At 42.8% G+C, this 20,437-nt stretch overlaps 1 protein-coding gene across 1 annotated transcript in view; it reads left to right on the top strand.

The window, feature by feature from the left end:
* The window catches only part of DNASE1 (deoxyribonuclease 1), a 217,228-nt gene extending 199,221 nt beyond the window's left edge, over window positions 1–18,007 (top strand). The window contains exons 8-9 of the mRNA XM_069646451.1: window positions 1,004–1,100; window positions 17,382–18,007. Coding sequence (XP_069502552.1) covers window positions 1,004–1,100; window positions 17,382–17,435 — 151 coding nt within the window. The 3' untranslated portion in view covers window positions 17,436–18,007. The remainder of the gene's footprint in view (window positions 1–1,003; window positions 1,101–17,381) is intronic.
* Window positions 18,008–20,437: the final 2,430 nt, after the last annotated feature.

Here is a 20,437-nt window from a genome sequence, read left to right on the forward strand (position 1 = left end):
GGCAGTCCCTGAATCTCTCAAAGACACATTTGCTCCTCCATCTATTGGTTCACAGAGTCCATGCTGTTCAGTGTAGCAACTGTGGGACTCTCTGTCTGAGTTCTTCAGTCACAGAGTTCAGGGACATAGGCCCTATCTAGAGCCCACCCCATCACCGATTGAAACACGTGTCTGCCCTTTTCTCTGTTAATGAATTCAAAAATGCATTCATTCATTCATTATACCTACTTGAATGTTAATATGGGGATGAGGGATATTATTATGGCAGAAAGACTACGTTTACCAAACATAAACTCTGTGTGCTTCTTCTACATGATTCTTTTTCCTCTTGTCTCAAGCTAAGAAAAGAGATGCATCTGCCCTGTATACTGCCTGTGATTTAGTCTCCTTACACTTTTTAAACAGCAAATGGTAATTGCTGTGAATTACGACCTTTGAAATGTTTGTTTTCAATACCTTAATATGTGGGTTATTTCATGAATTATGGGCTCAGGCCTGTGATGCTAATATTTTGGTTTGACTTGGGAAATGGGGCGCCTTAGGCAGATACATTGTCAACCCTTGAAGTTAGGAGTGCTTAAAGTAAGATTATAGCCTATTGGGGGGGGGGGGGTTACCTACAATCTGGAAGAAAGGAAGTATCGCTTTCCCCAGTCTTTTTCTCTTAGATTGAGAAGGAAAGGCATTTAGTAGAAGAGACCCATTTGGTCTTGCACCTATGTTGGGGTTGGCTGGGTAGTATTAACAGATCACATGCTACTGGAAGATGAAGACACGAACAATAACCCATAAATTCAGGTGGGAGATCTTCCATTGGAGCCTATGTGAGTGGATGTCTGAGCAGCATCTAATTTGCACTCAGGGACTTCCTGCCTTAGAAGTAATTGCAGCCTGGTTAGATTGCCTTGCAATGCTCCTCGACAGGCACTATTGCTTCTTGCCAGAGGGTTTTGAGGAAAACATGAACTTTTTGTAATCTTACATCAACATTTGCTTGTTGCAGGATTGTTGCTAGCGGCAAGAAAATGAAAAATGCAATTGTTCCCGGTTCTGCTGGGGTGTTTGACTACCAAGAAGCCTTCGAACTCACCCAGGAGCAGGTACTAAGTTTGCTTTTATGTTTATCCTGCTCTAGTTGCGTTGAGTTTTGATGGTGCTCATGAAGTGTTCTTTCCTTATGTCTATGGAAAGGATTCCGTTGCCTCCCCTCTTTTGGGAATCAAAAAATCAAAAGTGTCACTATAACCAACACAACATTTGCTCTTCACTGAGGGGTTTCCTGCTCTTTAATGCAAGCCCTTAATCCGAAAGCCTTCCATTGTCCTTAAGTATGTCTCACCATTATGAGTTTCTGCTATGCATCTATGGTCCATCAGGAGGAAGGTCACTCACAAACTACTGTCCCCAAAAAATTGACTTGATGCTTACTACCCTTTGAGGTCATTACCATGTTAGAGATGATCTCCCATGGTCATGGGCTAAATGTTCTGCCATCGTTGCCTCCTCACTTACGTGGAAGCCTGAGGACCAGGCGCCATCCCTCCACGGAGGTCTGCACATTTAGCGTTCATGCCTAAAAACTGCAGCCTCCGTCAGACATTCGTAGTGTATTCTGCCATTATGGGCTCCCAGTTCCATCAAGCAAGGGATTTCACACACACACCCACCTTCTTTGGGGCGTTCACTACATACTCGCTCATTGCCCCCCACGCCATCACTGTGGAGGTCATGGGCAGTTGCATGTATTCTTTTCTCATGGACTCTCTACTACAGCACTTTGGAGGTCAGGAAAACGCTCCTCTTTTTCTAGGACATTGACAATGTGTATGTCCCTCATGTGCTTTGTCAGGGAGGCCTCGTGGGATGCACAAATCACTGGATTCAGGAGTTAGACTGTACCGTGTTTAATTATACAAGTGCAAAGGCTCAACATAAAATCGAAATATTGAAATGGATGAGTCTTGGGAATCGCAAAGGAAAGTCTTTCACCTTGGGATGCACGTCCTCCCGTCCCAGGGTGACGTAAGTCCTACTAGACTAATAAATGCTGGCTTTTCTGAGTCCCATACCCATAGCTAACTAACGCCAGTCCCTCTCCAATGGACATAGCAGAATCCACTTTTCATCGCTGTTCGTTGACATCAGGTTGTGCCTCTTCCAGCAACTTGTGGCACATCTCGAGTTGGAGGTGGATCGAGGGGTCTCCCTCAATATTCTTTGGAGTCCAGGGCCTATTCCCAACCTTAGGGTCATGCCCCTGATCCACCACACCCTTTACATCTCTGAAATGATGGTAACCTTCCTGTGCCCGTCTCATTCCTACTCCCATTGTGCGGTCCTGCCAGAAACTTCCTTGAAAGATTGTGTTTGGCTACTGCCGAGTTCACCACGGTGCGACAAGGCCAGTATCCAGTCCTCGTCAATAGAGGGTCTAAAGGAGAGCGTTATGGAATAGGCAGCTCCAATTCGTAACTCCTACCCTTTTGCCAGAATGTGTGCTCTGCTCTCAGACCCTTGTCTCCAAGCATACCTGCACATCTGGCGCTTGCAGGTGTTGCCAGCCTCAGAGGTGGAGTACACTGTACACGATGCTCGTGCCTCAAGCCCCCAGATGTTGGCGGGAGACAGAACACAGGACGCCTGCCAGCACTTCAGGCAGAAGGCAGGTAGCCGGGTGGAGTTGCTTCAAGGCAGATGGGCGAGGGTGTGCCATCATGGGAAGCGATGACCCGGCATGGGCCCCTTGGAGTGGGTGTAATCTTGGCAGATGGTGTCACTGAGAACCTGCGCCCAGAGAAGGAACTGCTGGACCCCCGGTGATGTCTGATAGAACACACAGAGATTCCAGCAAAGAGAAAGAGTAGGCTGTGTGACCGATCTATAGCGCCATGACCTGGTGGGACAGGGCCATGTGGAGTAAGGGGCGGAGCTCAGACCCTTTTGAAATGTCTCACCCACACACATACACCCTGGAAGAATAGCTAGATTAGATTGGCCAGGAAAAGCTGACCAACCCTGAACAAAGGGGAAGGATTTAGGCAGGAAAGAGGCAGTGTGGGCTATCCAGGTGATGTCATAAGTGGAGTAGAGGTAGACCAAGAGACCAGCAGGAGGAGAGAAGGAGGAGTGGAGAGTTGGGGCGTAATGGAGAAAGACGAGCTATTAGTTCAAGGACTGCAAGAGTACTGCAGAGTGAGTGGGGTTTCTGGCTGGCAAGTGAGTAGGAGTTAGTATAGAGTGACTGTGAAGCATAAGATACAGAGTGAAAGGAGATTAGTGGTAGTGATTAGAGGTGAGTAGTAGAGGAGAGTGGTAGTAGTGTTGAGAGGATAGTAGTCGTAGAGGTGAAAGGAGAGAAGAAGTGGAGGAAGGAGTAGTAGTATTAGTGTTGTCAGAGAAGTCACAGCCAAAGGCAAGTAATAGTGGTGGAGGGAGAGTAGTAGGAGAAGGGGGAGAATAGGAGTAGATTAGCAATAGTGTGAGAGAATGAAAAAGAATTAAGAGCAAAGGGTGGAGGTCGGAAGGCGGAGTCAAACATCAGAGGGACAGAAGGTTGGCAAGGAGGAGAGAAGGAAGAGAAAGTAGGTAGCGTGGAAGGGCACAGTGAAAAAGTCCTTTGTGGAAGTAGTAAAATCTTACAGAGCGGTTTCAAGGCACATTTCTGCGTCATTTTAGACCACTAACCCGAGAGGAGAGTAGGGAAAGTTAGAAGTCCCTGAGGGAGTGAGGGAGCCTGCACTCAGGGACACCATCTGTAGATCAAAGGTAAGAACTCAGACAGTAGGGATTACAGTTCTACAGCACTAACCTGTGGATACAGACGCCTGAACCAGGGTGGGAGTCACAGGGTACACGAGAATGAGAAGGACGGCCCTAACAACATTTTCCAGAACTTCTTTTGCCAGCCAGTGCCTTGAGTCAAAGAAATTTCTTGTATCCTATCCTTTCTACAAATAAACAATCTATATATTGTGTGATCGTTGAAATAAAACGCTGGACTGTCTGTAAGGCTTGGTGTGTTTCTGTGTCATCTGTGGCAGCGCAAACTATACTCCTCTAAATGTCATTCTTCTGAAGTCCTGGGAGATGTTACCTGTAGCTTCACTGAGGACAAGGATAGGGCTTCCCTCAAAGGTAAAGCCTTCAATGTCAGTGCTATATATTTGGGTCTGGCCAGGAAGAACTTTGTGCACTGTTACCAGGGGAGGAGGAACCATGGGACTGGCCTGTGGTGAGGACATGTGACTGTCGCATGCCAGGTCTTCCTCTCAACATCACCCTGGGCCCTGCATCCACTGGCTTGGGGAGGGCCTACCGCCCCATGTGTAATCTTCTGGCTGGCCCCACACTAAGGTAGGGGACAGTGGCACAGCTCTCAGATCCACCACTTGGAACTATGGGACTTTTAAAGTGTGTTTCTCCTTCCTGGGCTCTCTACTGATGATGGAGTGAAACCCCAAAACTGCAATAACTACAGTTTTAGCATTACCACACATTCAATATTTATGTTAACATTTATAGCAGCGCACAAAACCCTCAGGAATCTAGGCGCTAGTTACAGTAAGTGCAAAGAGACCATTATACTAAGTGCAGAACCACGCATAGGGGTTACATTATGCAGGTGGTTCTTGAGAGCAAGACCTGATAGAGCACACCTCACGGCACGGGGGCTACAACTGGTGTACAGATACACAAAAGACACAATCAGGGTGGGTGCACAGACTGGTAAAGCCACGCCTCATGGTACAGGCCCTACATCAGGTTTACAGAAACACAGAGGGTTATGTAGCAGGCAAGCGGAATTCTGTAAACAACGTTTATTTATTTATTTCTACTGCTCCGGAGCCCACAGGGATCGGGGCACCACACGTTCACGCAAAAACTTTAAACACACAGGCCACATGACAACACAACATCAGAATTCTAGGCGGGATTTAGATTAGATTAGTGGGATTTATCGTTAGGTTGCTGGTCAAGTTAGGTGTGTTACAGGCAGGATCAGTTCTATGTAGAGTACCGGGCTGCAAGTCAGGTCAGGTGTATTTGAATGGGCACAGTCAGGTGCATGAGGTGAGACATGGGAATCGTACGGTAAGATAAATCCAGACAAGGCAAACTGGCACAGCAGCGCCTAGTGTAGGCGCTACATCAGCTATGTTCGTTGGCGGTAAAAAGTATAATGAATGAAAATGTTTTTACAGCCGTATGTTACAGGCATAGTAAAGTCAGATAATGTAGTAGCAAGATTAGTTTCAGATGCATTGTAGTAGGCTGGTGAAGCCGCGCTCAGCAAGCTGAGGGCTACGTCATCATTGGGAGTCAATATGAGCCAGTAAGAAATGGCATGGCTGCAAAATAGCGAGGAGCATCAGCAAAATATGTCCATAGGGTTTCACAATTAAAAAATCTGTTCTATAAATATAAAACGTCTGAAATATAAAAGGCGTTTGTATCTCAAAAACGGGCAATATACTGTTTACAATATATCAGTAATATATTAATAATGTAATATACAATATACTATATGTTTCAAAAGTACTCCTATCTTCAAAAACCTTACAAAATACTTTTTCTTTAGGCCATAGGTGTCTTCTAGTTAAAATTTCATGAGTTGGCCGCAAGTTAAAACTGAATCTCATACTATTGAGACGGCCCTTCTTATTAGGAAATAGGTCAAATATGAAGGTAAAAAAGCCTGTTTTCTTATGTTCATAATTTCATAATTTAAATGAGCCAGGCATTCATTTTATCAATCATCCACCTCCACTCCTCAGAATACAGTATGTGTTTAATGTTCATCATATGCCGAGGCAAAGCCTCCATGCCAAACCCCAAGTTTTGTAATATATCAGTACCGAGTGCCACAGAATTATTAACAGTTTTTACTTTATCTCGGACCAGCTGTTTGATATCACAGTAAAGCGAGTTTTGGGGAGGGCTAATTTACATAGCAAATACAAATGTTTCCAATTGGCCCTTCGCGACTAGAGACTTCAGTCCCAACTCATATCTCATTACAGCTATGTCTAAACAATTAGGGAGCTCTAACATTTTCCTCCAAATTAGAGCCTCCAAATGTTCCAATTTCTCATGGACCCAAAGTTGTATTAGCTCCACCCCATAGCGGAGCTTTGGTGCAACCATACCTTTGTAAAATACAATCAATGGTAGGATTGAAAATGTAGCAAATGTACTATTGATTGCACACATTTGCCCAGCTAAACATTCCGCTTTATATTTTAAAAATGTATGTGCTTTGCCTGTCTTACTTAAAATAGGGATCACTAAATAAATTATATTTATCAACTACAGTTAATCTTTCATTATTTAAAATCCAGGAAAAATTCATCGAATGCCTAGCTGAAGTAAAGTGCATAATTTTTGTTTTAACAACATTGATTCTCAAAAAATTCTTCTCGGAATAAAGTGCAAATGGATTCATGAAATATTGAAGACCACGCTGGGTACAATCAAACAAAAGAAAATCATCTGCATAAGCCGTCCAAACATATTTAAAAATAGATAACTTGGGGGGATGCAAATGCAGCAGGAACCAACTCCTCTTCAATATCAGACATATACAAGTTAGAGAGACAGGATGCCAATATACATCCCTGCCTCAAACCTGTGTCGGTATACATTTTTTTAGATGAAGAGCCTTGATAATCGAGCCTAACCAGTATATTTGAGTTTTAATGCAAAAGAATCAACAATCTCAACAAGCACACAGGAATTCCCCACTTCGGCAATTTATTCCACAGCAAGTTTTTATTTACTAAATCGAACGCAGCTAAAAAGTCAATGGAAGCTAGGTAAACATGATCATAAGATTTAACCCAGGCAAGCTCCTGAAGACACCTGAGAATAAAACCATTAATAGATTTGCCTTGGAACTTCTGAAATCCCACCTGAGGTTTCTTCATTCTGCCCATTTCCATTGACCGTACTTCAAATGTTGTTACAGCAGTATGGCAAATATCTTGCTGTCGGCATCCATAATCATTATGGGTCTGTAGATGTGAGGTTTACTTTGGTCGCCAGGTTTATGAATGGCGAGTACGAAAGATGTCTGCCCGGACAACGGAAACTTTTCAGCCATCACTGATTGAGTAAACAAAATAACAAAAATATCCACCCACTTATCAGGGGCAGCCTTAAAGATTTTGTCAGCTGGTTTGGGCCCGCAGCTCTAGTTGAACAAGGCTGCTCAAATCAAATCATCAACAGCCTCATGAGTAATATTTAAGGACCACCCGGTTGAATACATATTGGTATAGGGAATTACGCCCAGGGCAGAAACTCCCTTCTTATAAATCATCTCCAAATGCTGAACCCAAATAGATTCCGAAATTGTATTTGCTTGAACCCGTGCCTGGAAATTCCTCATACCATTAATGATTTGCCAAAGGTTCATGGTATTGTTTTGGCCTAGAATTTCCAGCATTTGTTCGCCATCATTTTGCAACAAAATACTTCAGTGACTTTTTATCCATTTCTTAATAGATTGTTTCTCTTTACTTATGGCAACCAATTTAGAATGAATGTCCAAATTACCTTGTTTATCTCTCTTACCTCCTGTATGAACAGTTTTTACTATCTGCAATTAGAGGATCATATTGGTGTAAATGTTTAGAACAATTACCCTTATTAGAAACAGGAATAGTTTTCAATAAAAGTATCTGATTAAAAGTCTTCTTAATAAATACATGAAATGTATCATGATTAAAAGTGAGAAGTTCCCAGCCATATGTACTGTGAGGAACTTGAGAGCGTCCTCACTTCTTTTCCCCCTGTATCCTCCTCTCAGGTGGTCAGGGAAACGTCATGGCTTTTGGATCCTGACCCTGGGGGTGGATATGCGAGGGAGGATCATCTGGGTGGAGGGAACTTAGCGAGTGGGGAGAGGACATCCTTAGGTGAGACATGGTATCCCCCATTCCATTTTCATAATTATCCCTCAAGCATTTGTAGGCTACTGTCAGCCCTTTCCATTTTCTTCCCTCCCCCAGGAACACCACCTCATCACTGGGATGAGGAAGAGACCAACTAGGAGGACACATTGTCATTTGGTTGGGACAAACACTGGCCAGCCTTAAATTGTTAATACAAACACACATCACTCAGGTACCAAGACAAGGAGCTGACAACACAGAGTAATACATACTCCCTTTATTAATTCAGATATCCCAAACACCACTTTGGTACTGAAACGAAGAAGAGAGCTATAGAAGTATACAGGTGGAACAGCCAGGCATGTCCACCTAATGGGTTTCGCCATAGTCAGTCAATTGGCTTAATGACCCACACTTGTGGTCATTTAACACACCTAATGCATATACAAATCCTTGCTGAAAGAAGGAAGGAGGAACGGGCTGGAAAGAAGGGAGCTGGTGACAGGAGCTGGTAGCTGTGTCAAGCAGGAGAGAGAGAGAGAGACGCAGAGGCCAAGACCAGCTGCACAAGGGTCTGGAAGTCCTGCAACCCTCCTTATTGGATACACGCAGCAAGAGCTGTGGTATGCCAGAGTATCCCAGCCGCTGCGGTGAACCAGGAGAGCGAGCAGTTCTCTCTGTGGCTGCCGCAAAAGAAAGGCGAAGCTTGTGAAAGCCGGAAAACAAAACAAGGAGTGAGGAGCTGTTGTGTGTAACCAGTGAATGGAAACAGGGAAATACTCATGTTGGGTCCCTCCGGGAACCTGAAACAAGTACATTTGAATGCTGAACGAACTGAAAGTTATTGCAAGTACTTTTGAATGCCGAAACAAGTACCTTTGAATACCGCACAAACTGAAAGTTATAGCAAGTACTTTTGAATGCTGAAACAAGTACCTTTGAATATTGAACGAACAGAAGGTCATTAAAAGCACTTATTGAATGCCATACAGGGTAAAAGCAAGTTATGAGCACTTTTGAGTGGAGTGAAAGAAAGGTGATGCATGTAGTAGATACCACGGAATGTATTGCCTGAGACACAAATATGGGCAAAGCCAATAGAATACCAAGAAGGGTATGAGGTGGCCAACCAAGCCACGGGAAAGTGTTAGAAGAGTGTGAGATTGATGAAAGAACCAAGCTTCACTGTCAAAGGAAAGCAGTGGCCAATTGTTGATGTAAAGCAGTCAAGAAGGGATATCGATTGTGTAACCTGTAATGGGTAACTGTGTGGTCTGACAACTGCGCCTAGACCGAGTGCCCCCCTTTGTGGAAAAGCCAAGGAAAGAATCTATAAAGAAGCTTGTGTTTTGCAACAACCTCGTATGTGATTTTTGACGTCAAGAAACAGAACTACCAGTGAAAGGTACTGATGTCAAAAGAGCTGGGAAGTGTCCCAAGGAATTGTGTTGTTTTGAAAAGCTGGAAGATTTGAACTCTTGGGGCACGCCAACCCCCTGCACCGTACCTGGAATGCCTCTTCTTGCTGTTATTGAAACCTTGCCGCCCGCCCAACGCTGACCCACTGCACCGTACGTGGAGTGCCTTTTCTTACGTTTTGGAAACTTTTCTGCAAGCCTCATACCGAACTTCTTTTGCTTAGCGGACTGCTTCACGACTCCGTATAGAGTCAGTGCACGGACTAGAGACGTTTACTTGGTATCTGTGCACCTCCCCGGTCGTTCAGGCGTCCTCTTGCCTTTGGGAATCAGGTCCCACTAACATTCCCTATTCCTTCCACGTACGTCTCCTGAGCTGGAACACCTGGACCTTTATTCCCCATCCTGGTCTCCTGCTGTACACATTTACTGGTAAGACTCCTATTCTCCCAGTGATTCTAGTTTGTCCCTGTTTTCTCACTAGTAGCTCATTCACTGTTCTGTTACTCTAGTCATTCCAGACCTCCCAGGAGACTCCTTGGCCAACACCCACTTACCGCAAACATCGACAGATAGCACCCCGAGCAGGAGAGTCACTCCTCAGTAAAGAGGTTAGCCACGCTCTTTCTACTGAACACGCCTTATTCTCTGTTGCATGCTCATTCCGCTAATTGCTGTTCCTTTCTGTTGTTACAGCTGGCATTGTTCGTAGCGATTCTGCCCTGCTCTTCCGATTAACCCATCTTTCAGTATACATACCTAACAGAGGGGTGCATTGATAGGAAGAATTCCCTCCTGGTGAGGAGACCTAGACCAGCGGCTTGGGTTGCATCCCAGATCAGCAGTCTGAGTTACGTTATCCGGTGTCTACCTAAAGTGAAGAGGAGTCGGGTGGGATAAGAATCCGGTGAGTTTCTGTAGGTTGTGCTTGGTAAGACAACACTAGGCAAGGTGGCATGAGGCATCAGAGTGGTCCTATAAGGGTCACGTCAAATCCCTTATACAATCGAAAGACTCTGATCCGTTGCCAGAGGAAAGCTAGGGGAAGGGAACCCCGCTTTCCGCTACGATTGTGAACTGTTATAATTGGCAAGTGCGAACCCGACAGAGGGATGGCGAAAGAAAGCTAAAGAGTAGGAAACCTGCTTTCTGATAAAACTGAGCTATACATGAACTGTATTAGGAATACATCAACTGTATACAAGAAGGGCCGTAGTGAACTGGATGGAGGGATGCCCATTTGTACAAGAATGATCCGAGCCAGACAGAGGGAGTTGCCAGAAGCGAGTCTGTACAAGAAGGATCTGAGCCCGGCAGAGGGAGATCCCAGAGGTGAAAAGCAATCGGCCAAAGAATTTTTGTTTATTTGTTTTCCTTTCTGTAGATTGTTTAAATGGACATTAGGGCTCCTAAAGATTACGGGTGATATCTAGGTGGACGTAGTGAACCTGACAGAGGAAAGCCCATTTTAGTACGAACGGTCCGAGCCCGGCATAGGGAGATCCCGGGTCAAAGAGCAATTGCCCAAAGAACTTTTGTTTGTTTGTCATTCTGAAATCCGGGCAAAGAACAGTTGCCCAAGGTGCAAGATCATCAAGAGAACTTTTGTTAATTTGTTACTTTGAATCAGCAAACCTTCTAAGGTAAGAGACCTTTGCAGGAAAGAGACTTAGCCTGTGAAGGGGTGTTTGGATATCATTGAACTGAACTGTGAACCTCATGCTGTCGAGGCCCAGGAGTATGCTGTGCTCGAGAGTCCCACCTTGTCCCGTCCCTCAAACGTGGGGAAGGGAGACCCAGCCATACCATCCTGACTTATCATTTTGTGAACACTTCTTTCTTTTCTGGTGAACATCAAACCACACTCTTTTTGTAATTTATTAGTAAGGATTGGCAATAGTTTTCATTTAGTGTAGGTCTTTGTTATTTGACAAAATGCAAGTAGGAATGCCTTATTATTATTTGAATGTATTGCCTGAAACACAAATATGGGCAAAGCCAAGAGAATACCAAGAAGGGTATGAGGTTGTCAACCAAGCAACGGGAAAGTGTTAGAAGAGTGTGAGATTGATGAAAGAACCAAGCTTCACTGTCAAAGGAAAGCAGTGGCCAATTGTTGATGGAAAGCAGTGAAGAAGGTTTGCATGACCTGTAATGGGTGACCGTGTGGTCCGACAACTGTACTTGAACTCTTGGGGAAGGGAACCCCGATATTGTGTGAACTGTTTTGAACTTGGTGAAGGTGAAGCTGATCACACGCCAAGAGCTGAAAGAAGCTCTGAACTTTATTTTGAACACTCTTAATTTTGATGTTGACATCCCTACACATTGTATACAGTTCATTGTGAGGGCAGCTATAGGTTTTGGAAACAGACACATTTGATTTGGACTTTGTGACACAGATTAGCCTTAGTTTTCCTTATGTAGGGAAATCCCACCTTAGCATAGGGCAAGTTAGCCCTTACTCCATCCTGCCTTTTAAGTTAATAAAACTACTGAGACCCTATCTTGAATCTGTTGGCTGTGTCTACTCCATGGTGCCTTCACAGTCCTTACATTCCAGACCTGACTTATAATTTCGTTAAAATTTATTATCCAGTGATTCCACCACTTAGCCCTATTTTGTCCACTATTAACCACCAGTAGGGCCCCAACTATGGAATCTCGCATCTCAATTCTATCTGCAAACTTTGCCCTCAACATATTGTGATCACTTAAAGTAGAGATTATAATTTCAAAATCTATACAGCGGGAGAAAAAGCCATGGTCCACAAAAACATAATCGAGAGAGTATTTAAAATGTCCTTGCTGCCAAGTTTTCTTTTTGGGGCTGTCACCAGTTACATTTCCATTTAGCATCCTCAATCCCAATGCAGTAAGCCTGGAACACCGTTGCAGACCTTGCAATTCCTTCGAGGTAGTCACATTCAGGGAAACCAAATCATCGGAAAAGGAGGATTCATCTGCCTGGGGACACGTTGAGTTAAAATCCCCAGCTATAAAGCAACAAGCAATTTGGAGGGTTCACAGTCAATATAAAAATATAAAACACCCACAGCACCTCTCTTGATATTTAATTTGATGCTATTCCTCCCTACAAACTGGGATTTTGCTCCAAACAATAGACCACCTGATGGTCTTCCCCCCATACCTTTTTCAGCAGCTTGAGAAATAAAAATGGTGTAACCATCCAACATGGGCCGATCAGCAACCATGTTTCCTGCAATAATATTATGCTGTGACAATAGCATGGAGCCCAAATCAGGATTAGTAAACAAATGAAGGTTTCCTTGAGAATTCCAAGAAATTAGGTTCCCTTAGCTGAGGATGTGACTGCGATACCAATGTATTTGAAACCTTACTATTCAAAACTATGAAAAGCAATGTTCAGTCATCCTCTAGCATTTTATTACTCTGAGTTGAAGAGATCAATTGAATTGCATGGCCAAAGCCAGCCCGATCTTTTACAGAAATCAACAAGCAATGAGGGAGTGCATCGTACCTGGTTTTCCCTAAATTACTCCGCAAACCTTTCTTAGATGGTATAAAAGAGACAATATCACATTACAACTGTCTCAGTGGAATCAATTCCCTCAGGATCACCTCAAAAACTATCCCAGAAGCTATATCCATAGTTACGAGGTCCAGTGGATTATCATCAATAAATTAGACCATCACAATATCCCTTGTGGATATAGCCCTGAGATTTGGTATTTCAGAGAAGAGGGCCAGAATATTCATACGATTCTGCGGCACCGGGCAGGTATCCCATAAAACATACTCCAATAATAGTCTATTGGGGCGTCTCAGCAATTATGAAACTTGCATCCGTTTATCTGATCGATTAATTCTATGGAGGCTTAGTGAAGATGTCCCAGTGGCCGGAGTTGCCTGTGTCTCATTTGAAGTAGAGAGAGCACCCTGTAATATACTAAATGGTTTACCAGATTTTAATTTTGGGACAATCTCATCACCAATAGTAGGACTATGCACATTTTGAGAACCAGACACGCACTTCACATTCAAACCTCCCAAAACGGATTCCTGCACACAGTAGAAGCCATTGCATTGACTGCATCAGTTTCATAATTTGCTAATACTTTATCGCAATCAATTGGAGGATCCTTTAAGACTATACTGGCATTTTGCAGCGATTGGGACAAAAAACCTTATGATGGTCATATTGACTCTGCAGCATCAAAGCTAGTTCAGACTGCAACTTCTTACCCAAATCATGTATTAACAACTTAATGTCCTTCTTTACATTGTCTTGTAGCATTGAGGGCGCATCAGAGTCCTCCGATTTACTGCCATAGCTTTCCATGACAATATTAGTTGAATGAGGACCCAACCCATCTTTGGGGAGTTTCACATTTCTAAGAAATTTCAGAGAAGAGCTACCATGATCTTTACATTCTTAGATTTCTTCACTTGTTTTTCTGCCACTTTATCCTCATGGTCGGGAAGCGGAATAGCTGATTGAGTCTCAGCATTAAACTTAGAAGGCTCCCTTTCATCCGACTGAGGTCTAGTAATATCAATTATAGGTGCCCTCGAGTCTGATTGAGTTCTAGTAATATCAATAATATGCTCTTGCGAAGCAGTTTGAGACTTGGTAATATCAATAATTGGTTCCCTCCGGATAGTCAGAGTGACTACAGTCTTTTATAGCATCAATATAACTCACACTCAAGAGTATAGTTTGACTCACTCTTGGAACTTCCAAAGACTGTTTCACAGAACCTAATAAAGGCTCAATTCCCTTGGGAATAATATTCTGATGATAGTTGCTAGAACCCTTGGAGCCAGAACTAATGATGCTCTGAGACACTGTATCTGGAGGGAAAGTAACCGCTGATTGTAGATGAGGGTTAGGAACAGCTCCCCCGTCCCCTTTAGGTCTCATCTTCACAGCTTTTATTGTTTCGTCCAGATTCTTGGCAATTATTTCCAACAGGGAAGAATGTTGTTTCACTTCGGAATGGATCTTTTCATGTAATGCCACAAATTCAGTCATGAGACAGTTGAGAGCCATTATGATGGATGACCGCACTGAAACTGTCTGAGCAAAGATGTTAGCACACCTCTAGGATTGGATCTGGGACAAAGGAAGAGATGAACATTCACTATGCTCTATATCCATTTCTGAGAAGATAGGTGGCGTACTTAATTAAGTCACTCTCCCAACGAGCAATATGACTAGTATTTATATACACAAGGTCTCTCTCTTCCCAGCATTGCATCTTCTTGCATAATTGATAACAGTCCCTCATCCCCTAGATCTAATGGCTTTTCCCTATGTTCTGGTTCAAAGAAAGAAGTGGTTTTAACCGATGACTTATTTTTCCCTGTATCTTTAAGGAAGGCACCCAACCCACTTGTGAATGGAAATGGGCCATCTTTGGGGGCTGGTACCCTGTCATGCTCACTGTATAAGAAACCTAGTGATAGGAATACGATTTTACACTTTGATAGCTGTCACCCAAGGCACCTAATAGAAAACTTACCATATGGGCAATACCTGAGACTACAGCATAATTGCATGTCTCTAGCAGATTACTATCTTCATGCTGAGTGTCTAGATGAATGTCTAAAGGCACAAGGCTATACCTAAAATCTCATTAGTAATTCCAAGCAATGGGCCAGGTATACTTCCTGGAAGACATTGCTTACTCCCGGGGCTTCCCCTAGCCAACATGATCAACTGACATCCGTTTTTACATAATGTCCTAACACTTTTGAACTGAAGAAACTAATTATAAAAGTATTGGCCACTGGTTCAATTGAATTTACCTAATGAACCTGTTCCCCGTTCTGCCTTCAAACGATCTAAAAACCTGGAGGGACTATTTAGTCCATTCACGGTTCAAGCAGGAAGGCACATGAACACGATTGTGGGACTTGCGTCCTGCCTAAGGTCATCTTCTATCCGGAAATTGCATGGTAAGTAAATTTACACAAAAAAATAAGCTCTTCATGTTAGGAAATAAACAGTGGGAATTCCATAACCTGACGAACTGCGAAACCTCGAAGGTGGTTTACTGCGTGGAGTGCCTTTATGGCCTCTGATACATAGGTCAAACAATGAGAGCTGTTCATGTTCGTACTTCAGAACATCGCTCCCGTATTCACTGCAGAAACATTACAGCACCACGGGTTCCACATTTTCTAGAATACCACCATAAAGCTGATGACCTGCTTTGGTGGATCCTTGAAGTTGTGAAAAATTCCCTTAATGTACAATGAGCCTTACTGTTTAAGGAGGCGCGATGGATTCATAGGATGCAGACACACCTTATAGGACCGAATTAGCAGCTGATACCACCACCCTAGTCCTGAGGGTCTCCATTTATGTAAGGGCTTTGGTTACCCGCTGTGGGGACAAATGGGGTCCGGCATACGGAGAGCCTAACCCTTGCTAGGTCAGGTACTTTATGTGTATTCGTGACATTAGGATCCGACTTGGGTTTTACACCTGATGTTTTGGTGTTGCTCACTACATTTACTTGTTACATCATGCTAAATATCTAGATTATTGTGTACCAGGAACTTCTATTTATTTGGGCTTCCAGTACGGCCACTAGTTAAGTTACATGCCTAAGTACTGAGCTGGGCCTCTAATATTGTCACTTACGTGGCATGTATGCACTGTGCCGTGAAGTTTGTCGCCCGTTTCCATGGCGATGACCTCACACCTTTCTCTTGACGTACTCACGTTTTTTTGACGTAAGGGCACATTCTAGGCTTTTCCCATTGGTATCGGGGTGTATATACTGGTTTCCTTCTGCGCAGAGTCTCGCGTCTGCAAACTTTTCTCAACTTTGTCCCACTTTGGCTCGGCAGAGTTTTCTATGACTGGGAAGGTTATGTTTACCAATCTCAGAGACGCTGCCCACCAGCAATGCCTTATTTAGAAGTCAGAGCCTGCATTGCACGCTATTGACTCAGTGATATGCTTTTGACATGTAGCTTCTGCAGCTTGGTACAACAGTTCGTGATGGAATCTACTAAGTGAAGGATTGCCCCTCGTGCCTCTCCGGCATTTTTTGTCGGGTATGTTCTATAATGGGACTTTGATATTAATTTCATTCATTGGGCGTAGCCTCCTGCTTGCTCCCTACTCATTGCACTTACGGTTATATGCATCTAACAATTGTTGATAGAGTGTGACCTGCTCCCGTATTAATGCCAAGCAACCTCTGCTTATTTATGAACTTTTTTTTTCGTTTTGAAGTTTTGGCAACCTGAAGTTATGGTTTCCTGACAAAGGTGGCCTTATATGCATTTCCACCAAAGCGTTTTGCTTAAATCAAACGTATTATTACAAAGTACGTTGACCTTCAGACGACCCATAGACTCAATTAGACTATTTAATTTAGTGGTGACTCTTCACTAGTGTCGCCACGTATAGAGTAGTTATAGCTGTCCTTTGTTATTTAGTCCAAAGGCACGTATGACAAATTGTACGTTGATTTCCAAGTGCATTAGATGATTGTCTTCCGGTGGCTTTCTAACATAGTGATGTCATTGAGCAAAGTTGTTTTTTATTAATTAGATCTAAGATTTCTTTGTGCATGTCTTACGTTTTTTGATTTTTTCTATGATTGGTTCCCATTATGTCTTGTTTTTTTTTACACGCGGGCACGTTATTAACACAATGTGTTGTCATTATTTATGGTATGTGATCAATTGTACTTACACATTTTTGAAATGTTTTAATTACAATTTACAGTGATGCAAAAAAAGTGACTCCTTGTTCTTATATTAAATAAAATATTGTGAATTCATTTAGTGAACAATATAGTGTCTGCGCTGTGTTGTTAAACTAACAGTGATTCTCTCACTGCAAGTAGGTTGCCTTGTATAATACCTATTAGACTTTGTTAGGCAAAACAATTTTTGGATAGATGATGTTCAGAATAATTCCCAGAGGGTGCACTTTTTGGTTTAGCTTCAGTTTACCCCTGGTTCCCATTGCAGGCCGGGTTTGCCCTTCTTTAAGTATGGTGCTGCTGCTTCAGGCAAAGGATTGGTTTCAGACTGACCGATTTTGTGATTTCTCTATTTGCAGGCACTGGAGATCAGCGACCATTTCCCGGTTGAGATGGACCTGAAGCTGGCCTGATTTGGCTCACCCCAATGAGAAGTGCGGAAACTCCTTAACATACCCGAACCTCCTGACACCTCAAATCCTATGATGAGTGGTGGCTGAAGGGCCATCTTAGGGAGGATCTCAGACCAGGACTCAATATTTTTAATAAGCGGAAAGGAGCAAGAAAGATGGACTTGCTGCGCACAGCACTGAATTTTTATCATTGTATACAAAATATTTTCCTTTTAATCATGACCGGATTTTAAGACATCAAACCTGCCCTTTTTTAAATTAAGTATCCTGTAGCATGTTATAAAACAGCATTAAAGTAACAAATATATAAATGTGCAAACGCATTAAAACAAAGATGGAAGACCTCTGGGTCCTGGGCCGGTCGTACCTACTTGCCTCTGTGATCTTCAAATGCCTGAAGAGTAACAGGACACACCAATGAAGCTTTTGGCAAAAGACTTTTTCATGAACATTAAAAAAGGACTATTTCACGATGATTTGGATGGAAAACGGACACAAAGTTGTGAAGCTGACACAGGAAGCAGTGGGATGCAAAACCTCTATTTTGATTTGCTTTCTCCGTTTCCTATTATTTACATTTTAATAAAAAGGGGCTTGCAGCACAGCTGCACCTCGAAACAACACTTGCCTTTTAGGTTCTATCCGTAGGAAACAGATTGAACAATGTACAGCTTTTTCACAAAATAGCTACAGAAGATTGTTTCACTTGCACTTGTGTGGTGCAAACAATTCTCCAAACATGAGTACCTGGGGGTGTCATGGAGGGGACATTAGGGACCGAGAAGGATGCAAAGACCACGTTGGTCATTCACTGCTTTCTTAGGTGCAGTGGGCTAACTGAACTCGCAAGCTTCCTAGACACAAAAGAAGAGGTAATGGGGAAAACCAAATAGTCAGGATGCCCCTATGCAGGTAAATGTCTTTCCTGCTCGGTTCGGGTGCATGGCTCCCTCATCTCTAGTATCCAAGTCCCAGTACTTAGAGCTTTCAGGACATTGCACCACCTCCCTCTGCTTTGGCGTCTCAGTACTTCGAGGTCTCAGGACATTGCACCACCTCATTACATGCTCATAGGGTTCTCATCCTGATGGCCCTATCAGGCAAATGCCTTTTCTGCCTGGTTCGGGTGCAATGCCCCCTAAGCTGTAACATCTAAGTCCCAGTACTTAGAGCTTTCAGGACATTGCACCACTTCCCTCTGCTATGGTGTTGCATGCTCACAGGGTTCCCGTACCGAACACTCTTCTTTCTAAGTGCTTTAAAGTTCCAGGGAATTTACACCACTTACCTTCTTGTGTATTGCTGGCTCGCAAGATTCCCAAATTCTCTACTTTGATTGGCTCTAGGTGCCAGTTTTCCGAGGTCCAATAACCATTGGCTACCAGAGTTCTCAATGTTCCTGAGCAGCTGGGTTGTTGGTAATAGCTAAAGAACAAAAGAAAAGTTCCTTGTGAAGCAGCTCCCAACCCCTGCACACTTTCAACGGCTTAGACAAATAAGCCCAACAGATTAGAAGTTATTCACTGTATATTTGTGAAACAATCTTTGAATCATATTTAGTTCATCTTGGTCAAAAGTAATAGTCATACAGGTTCTACAATGATTTTCATTTTTAAAACAAATTTATTTTTCATATGGCCCAACGCGTTTCGAGAGGATTTCTCTTCTTCAGGGGCAATTGAGTACATTCATGTAATTTCTAGAAGAAAAAAAAGATATATAATTATTAAATTATCAATTAATAACTTCAAAGTCATATAGACCGTTATTCAGAACACGTCATTTCCCAAAATACATTGGTTGTGTCCCAGTTTTACAATATTTACATAGTATACAAGCTGTGTTTTGGACATCATTTATAATCTATAGTCGATTGTTGAACACATAATTAGAATACATCTATTATAATCGATATCTAAGCTCATTGACCTCCTATGTACATATCCCAATTGGCAAAGAGGGAAGTATGATGTAAATAAGGACTCTTTAGATGAGTGACAGACAGTGTAAGAGAAAGTGCTGGAGGATGGCTAAATTCTAGGTACTAACCTTTGTAATTTAGAAGTATAATGAGAGCATAAACTTCTGTTTCTGGTGATGTCTAAGATAACTCAGTTTGTTAATCCTACTCCTGCGAGGCATTCACCACCATACCTATGGAAGAGAATATAAATGTTGTGATGTCGGTCTAGCCTTGCAAGTATATAATGTAGCTTCATTCTGAGTATGTCAGTGAACGAAATAATGGTCTTACCCAAACTGGGCAGCTGAAGAAAACCAGTGTGGATGGTTCTGAACAGTTAAGTGGTAGCTTCATCAATTGAAAGATACCAATGTTCAAGAGCGTAATCTCCCTGTAAGTAAATATTTAACTATAAGTGAGCAGTCTATTTACACTTGCTTATGATGTTGTACAACCCTTTTAAAGAAAAGGCTTACCTATAACTTGGATGATCAAGGTAAGTTGTTACTGTGATAGGTGATGGCACTTATCCCATCAGCAATCTTATCCATAGGTATCAGGAAGATAACTGCAAACGGAAACAGGATCTGTGTCAGTGTCAGGCTGACTTCTAACAATAATAATCTAAAGTAATATCAGACCAAAGGTCTAAGTCTTACCTTGTTAAGCACATGACGCGAGTGTCTTTCTAGGAGTAAACAAGCTGCGACCTGCCTTGTGTGTGTGTTTTTAAAAGGACAAAATGGCCGCTTAATATAGTGGCGTTAGATGATGATGTCACAATGTAAACAACACGTCATCAAAATTGTGACGGCATGTGTGACGAGGTACGTTCTAATGGTATAGAACTGGTCCAGTGGTCTATTCTTTAACCGATGTGAGAAAGACTGTGATTGGTTCTTTGTTGAGAAAAGATAAACGGCAAAATACTTGACGCAAGAATCATTAGAATGAGAAAACTTGCAATAAGATGCACAAATTGTTAGAATGTGCTTCTGAAGATGGTATATTCCTTGCTTCTATGAGGAAACCATATTTC

Source organism: Ambystoma mexicanum, chromosome 2q, assembly GCF_040938575.1.
Source record: "Ambystoma mexicanum isolate Mex_15411 chromosome 2q, UKY_AmexF1_1, whole genome shotgun sequence".
In the NCBI taxonomy this organism is placed as follows: domain Eukaryota; kingdom Metazoa; phylum Chordata; class Amphibia; order Caudata; family Ambystomatidae; genus Ambystoma; species Ambystoma mexicanum.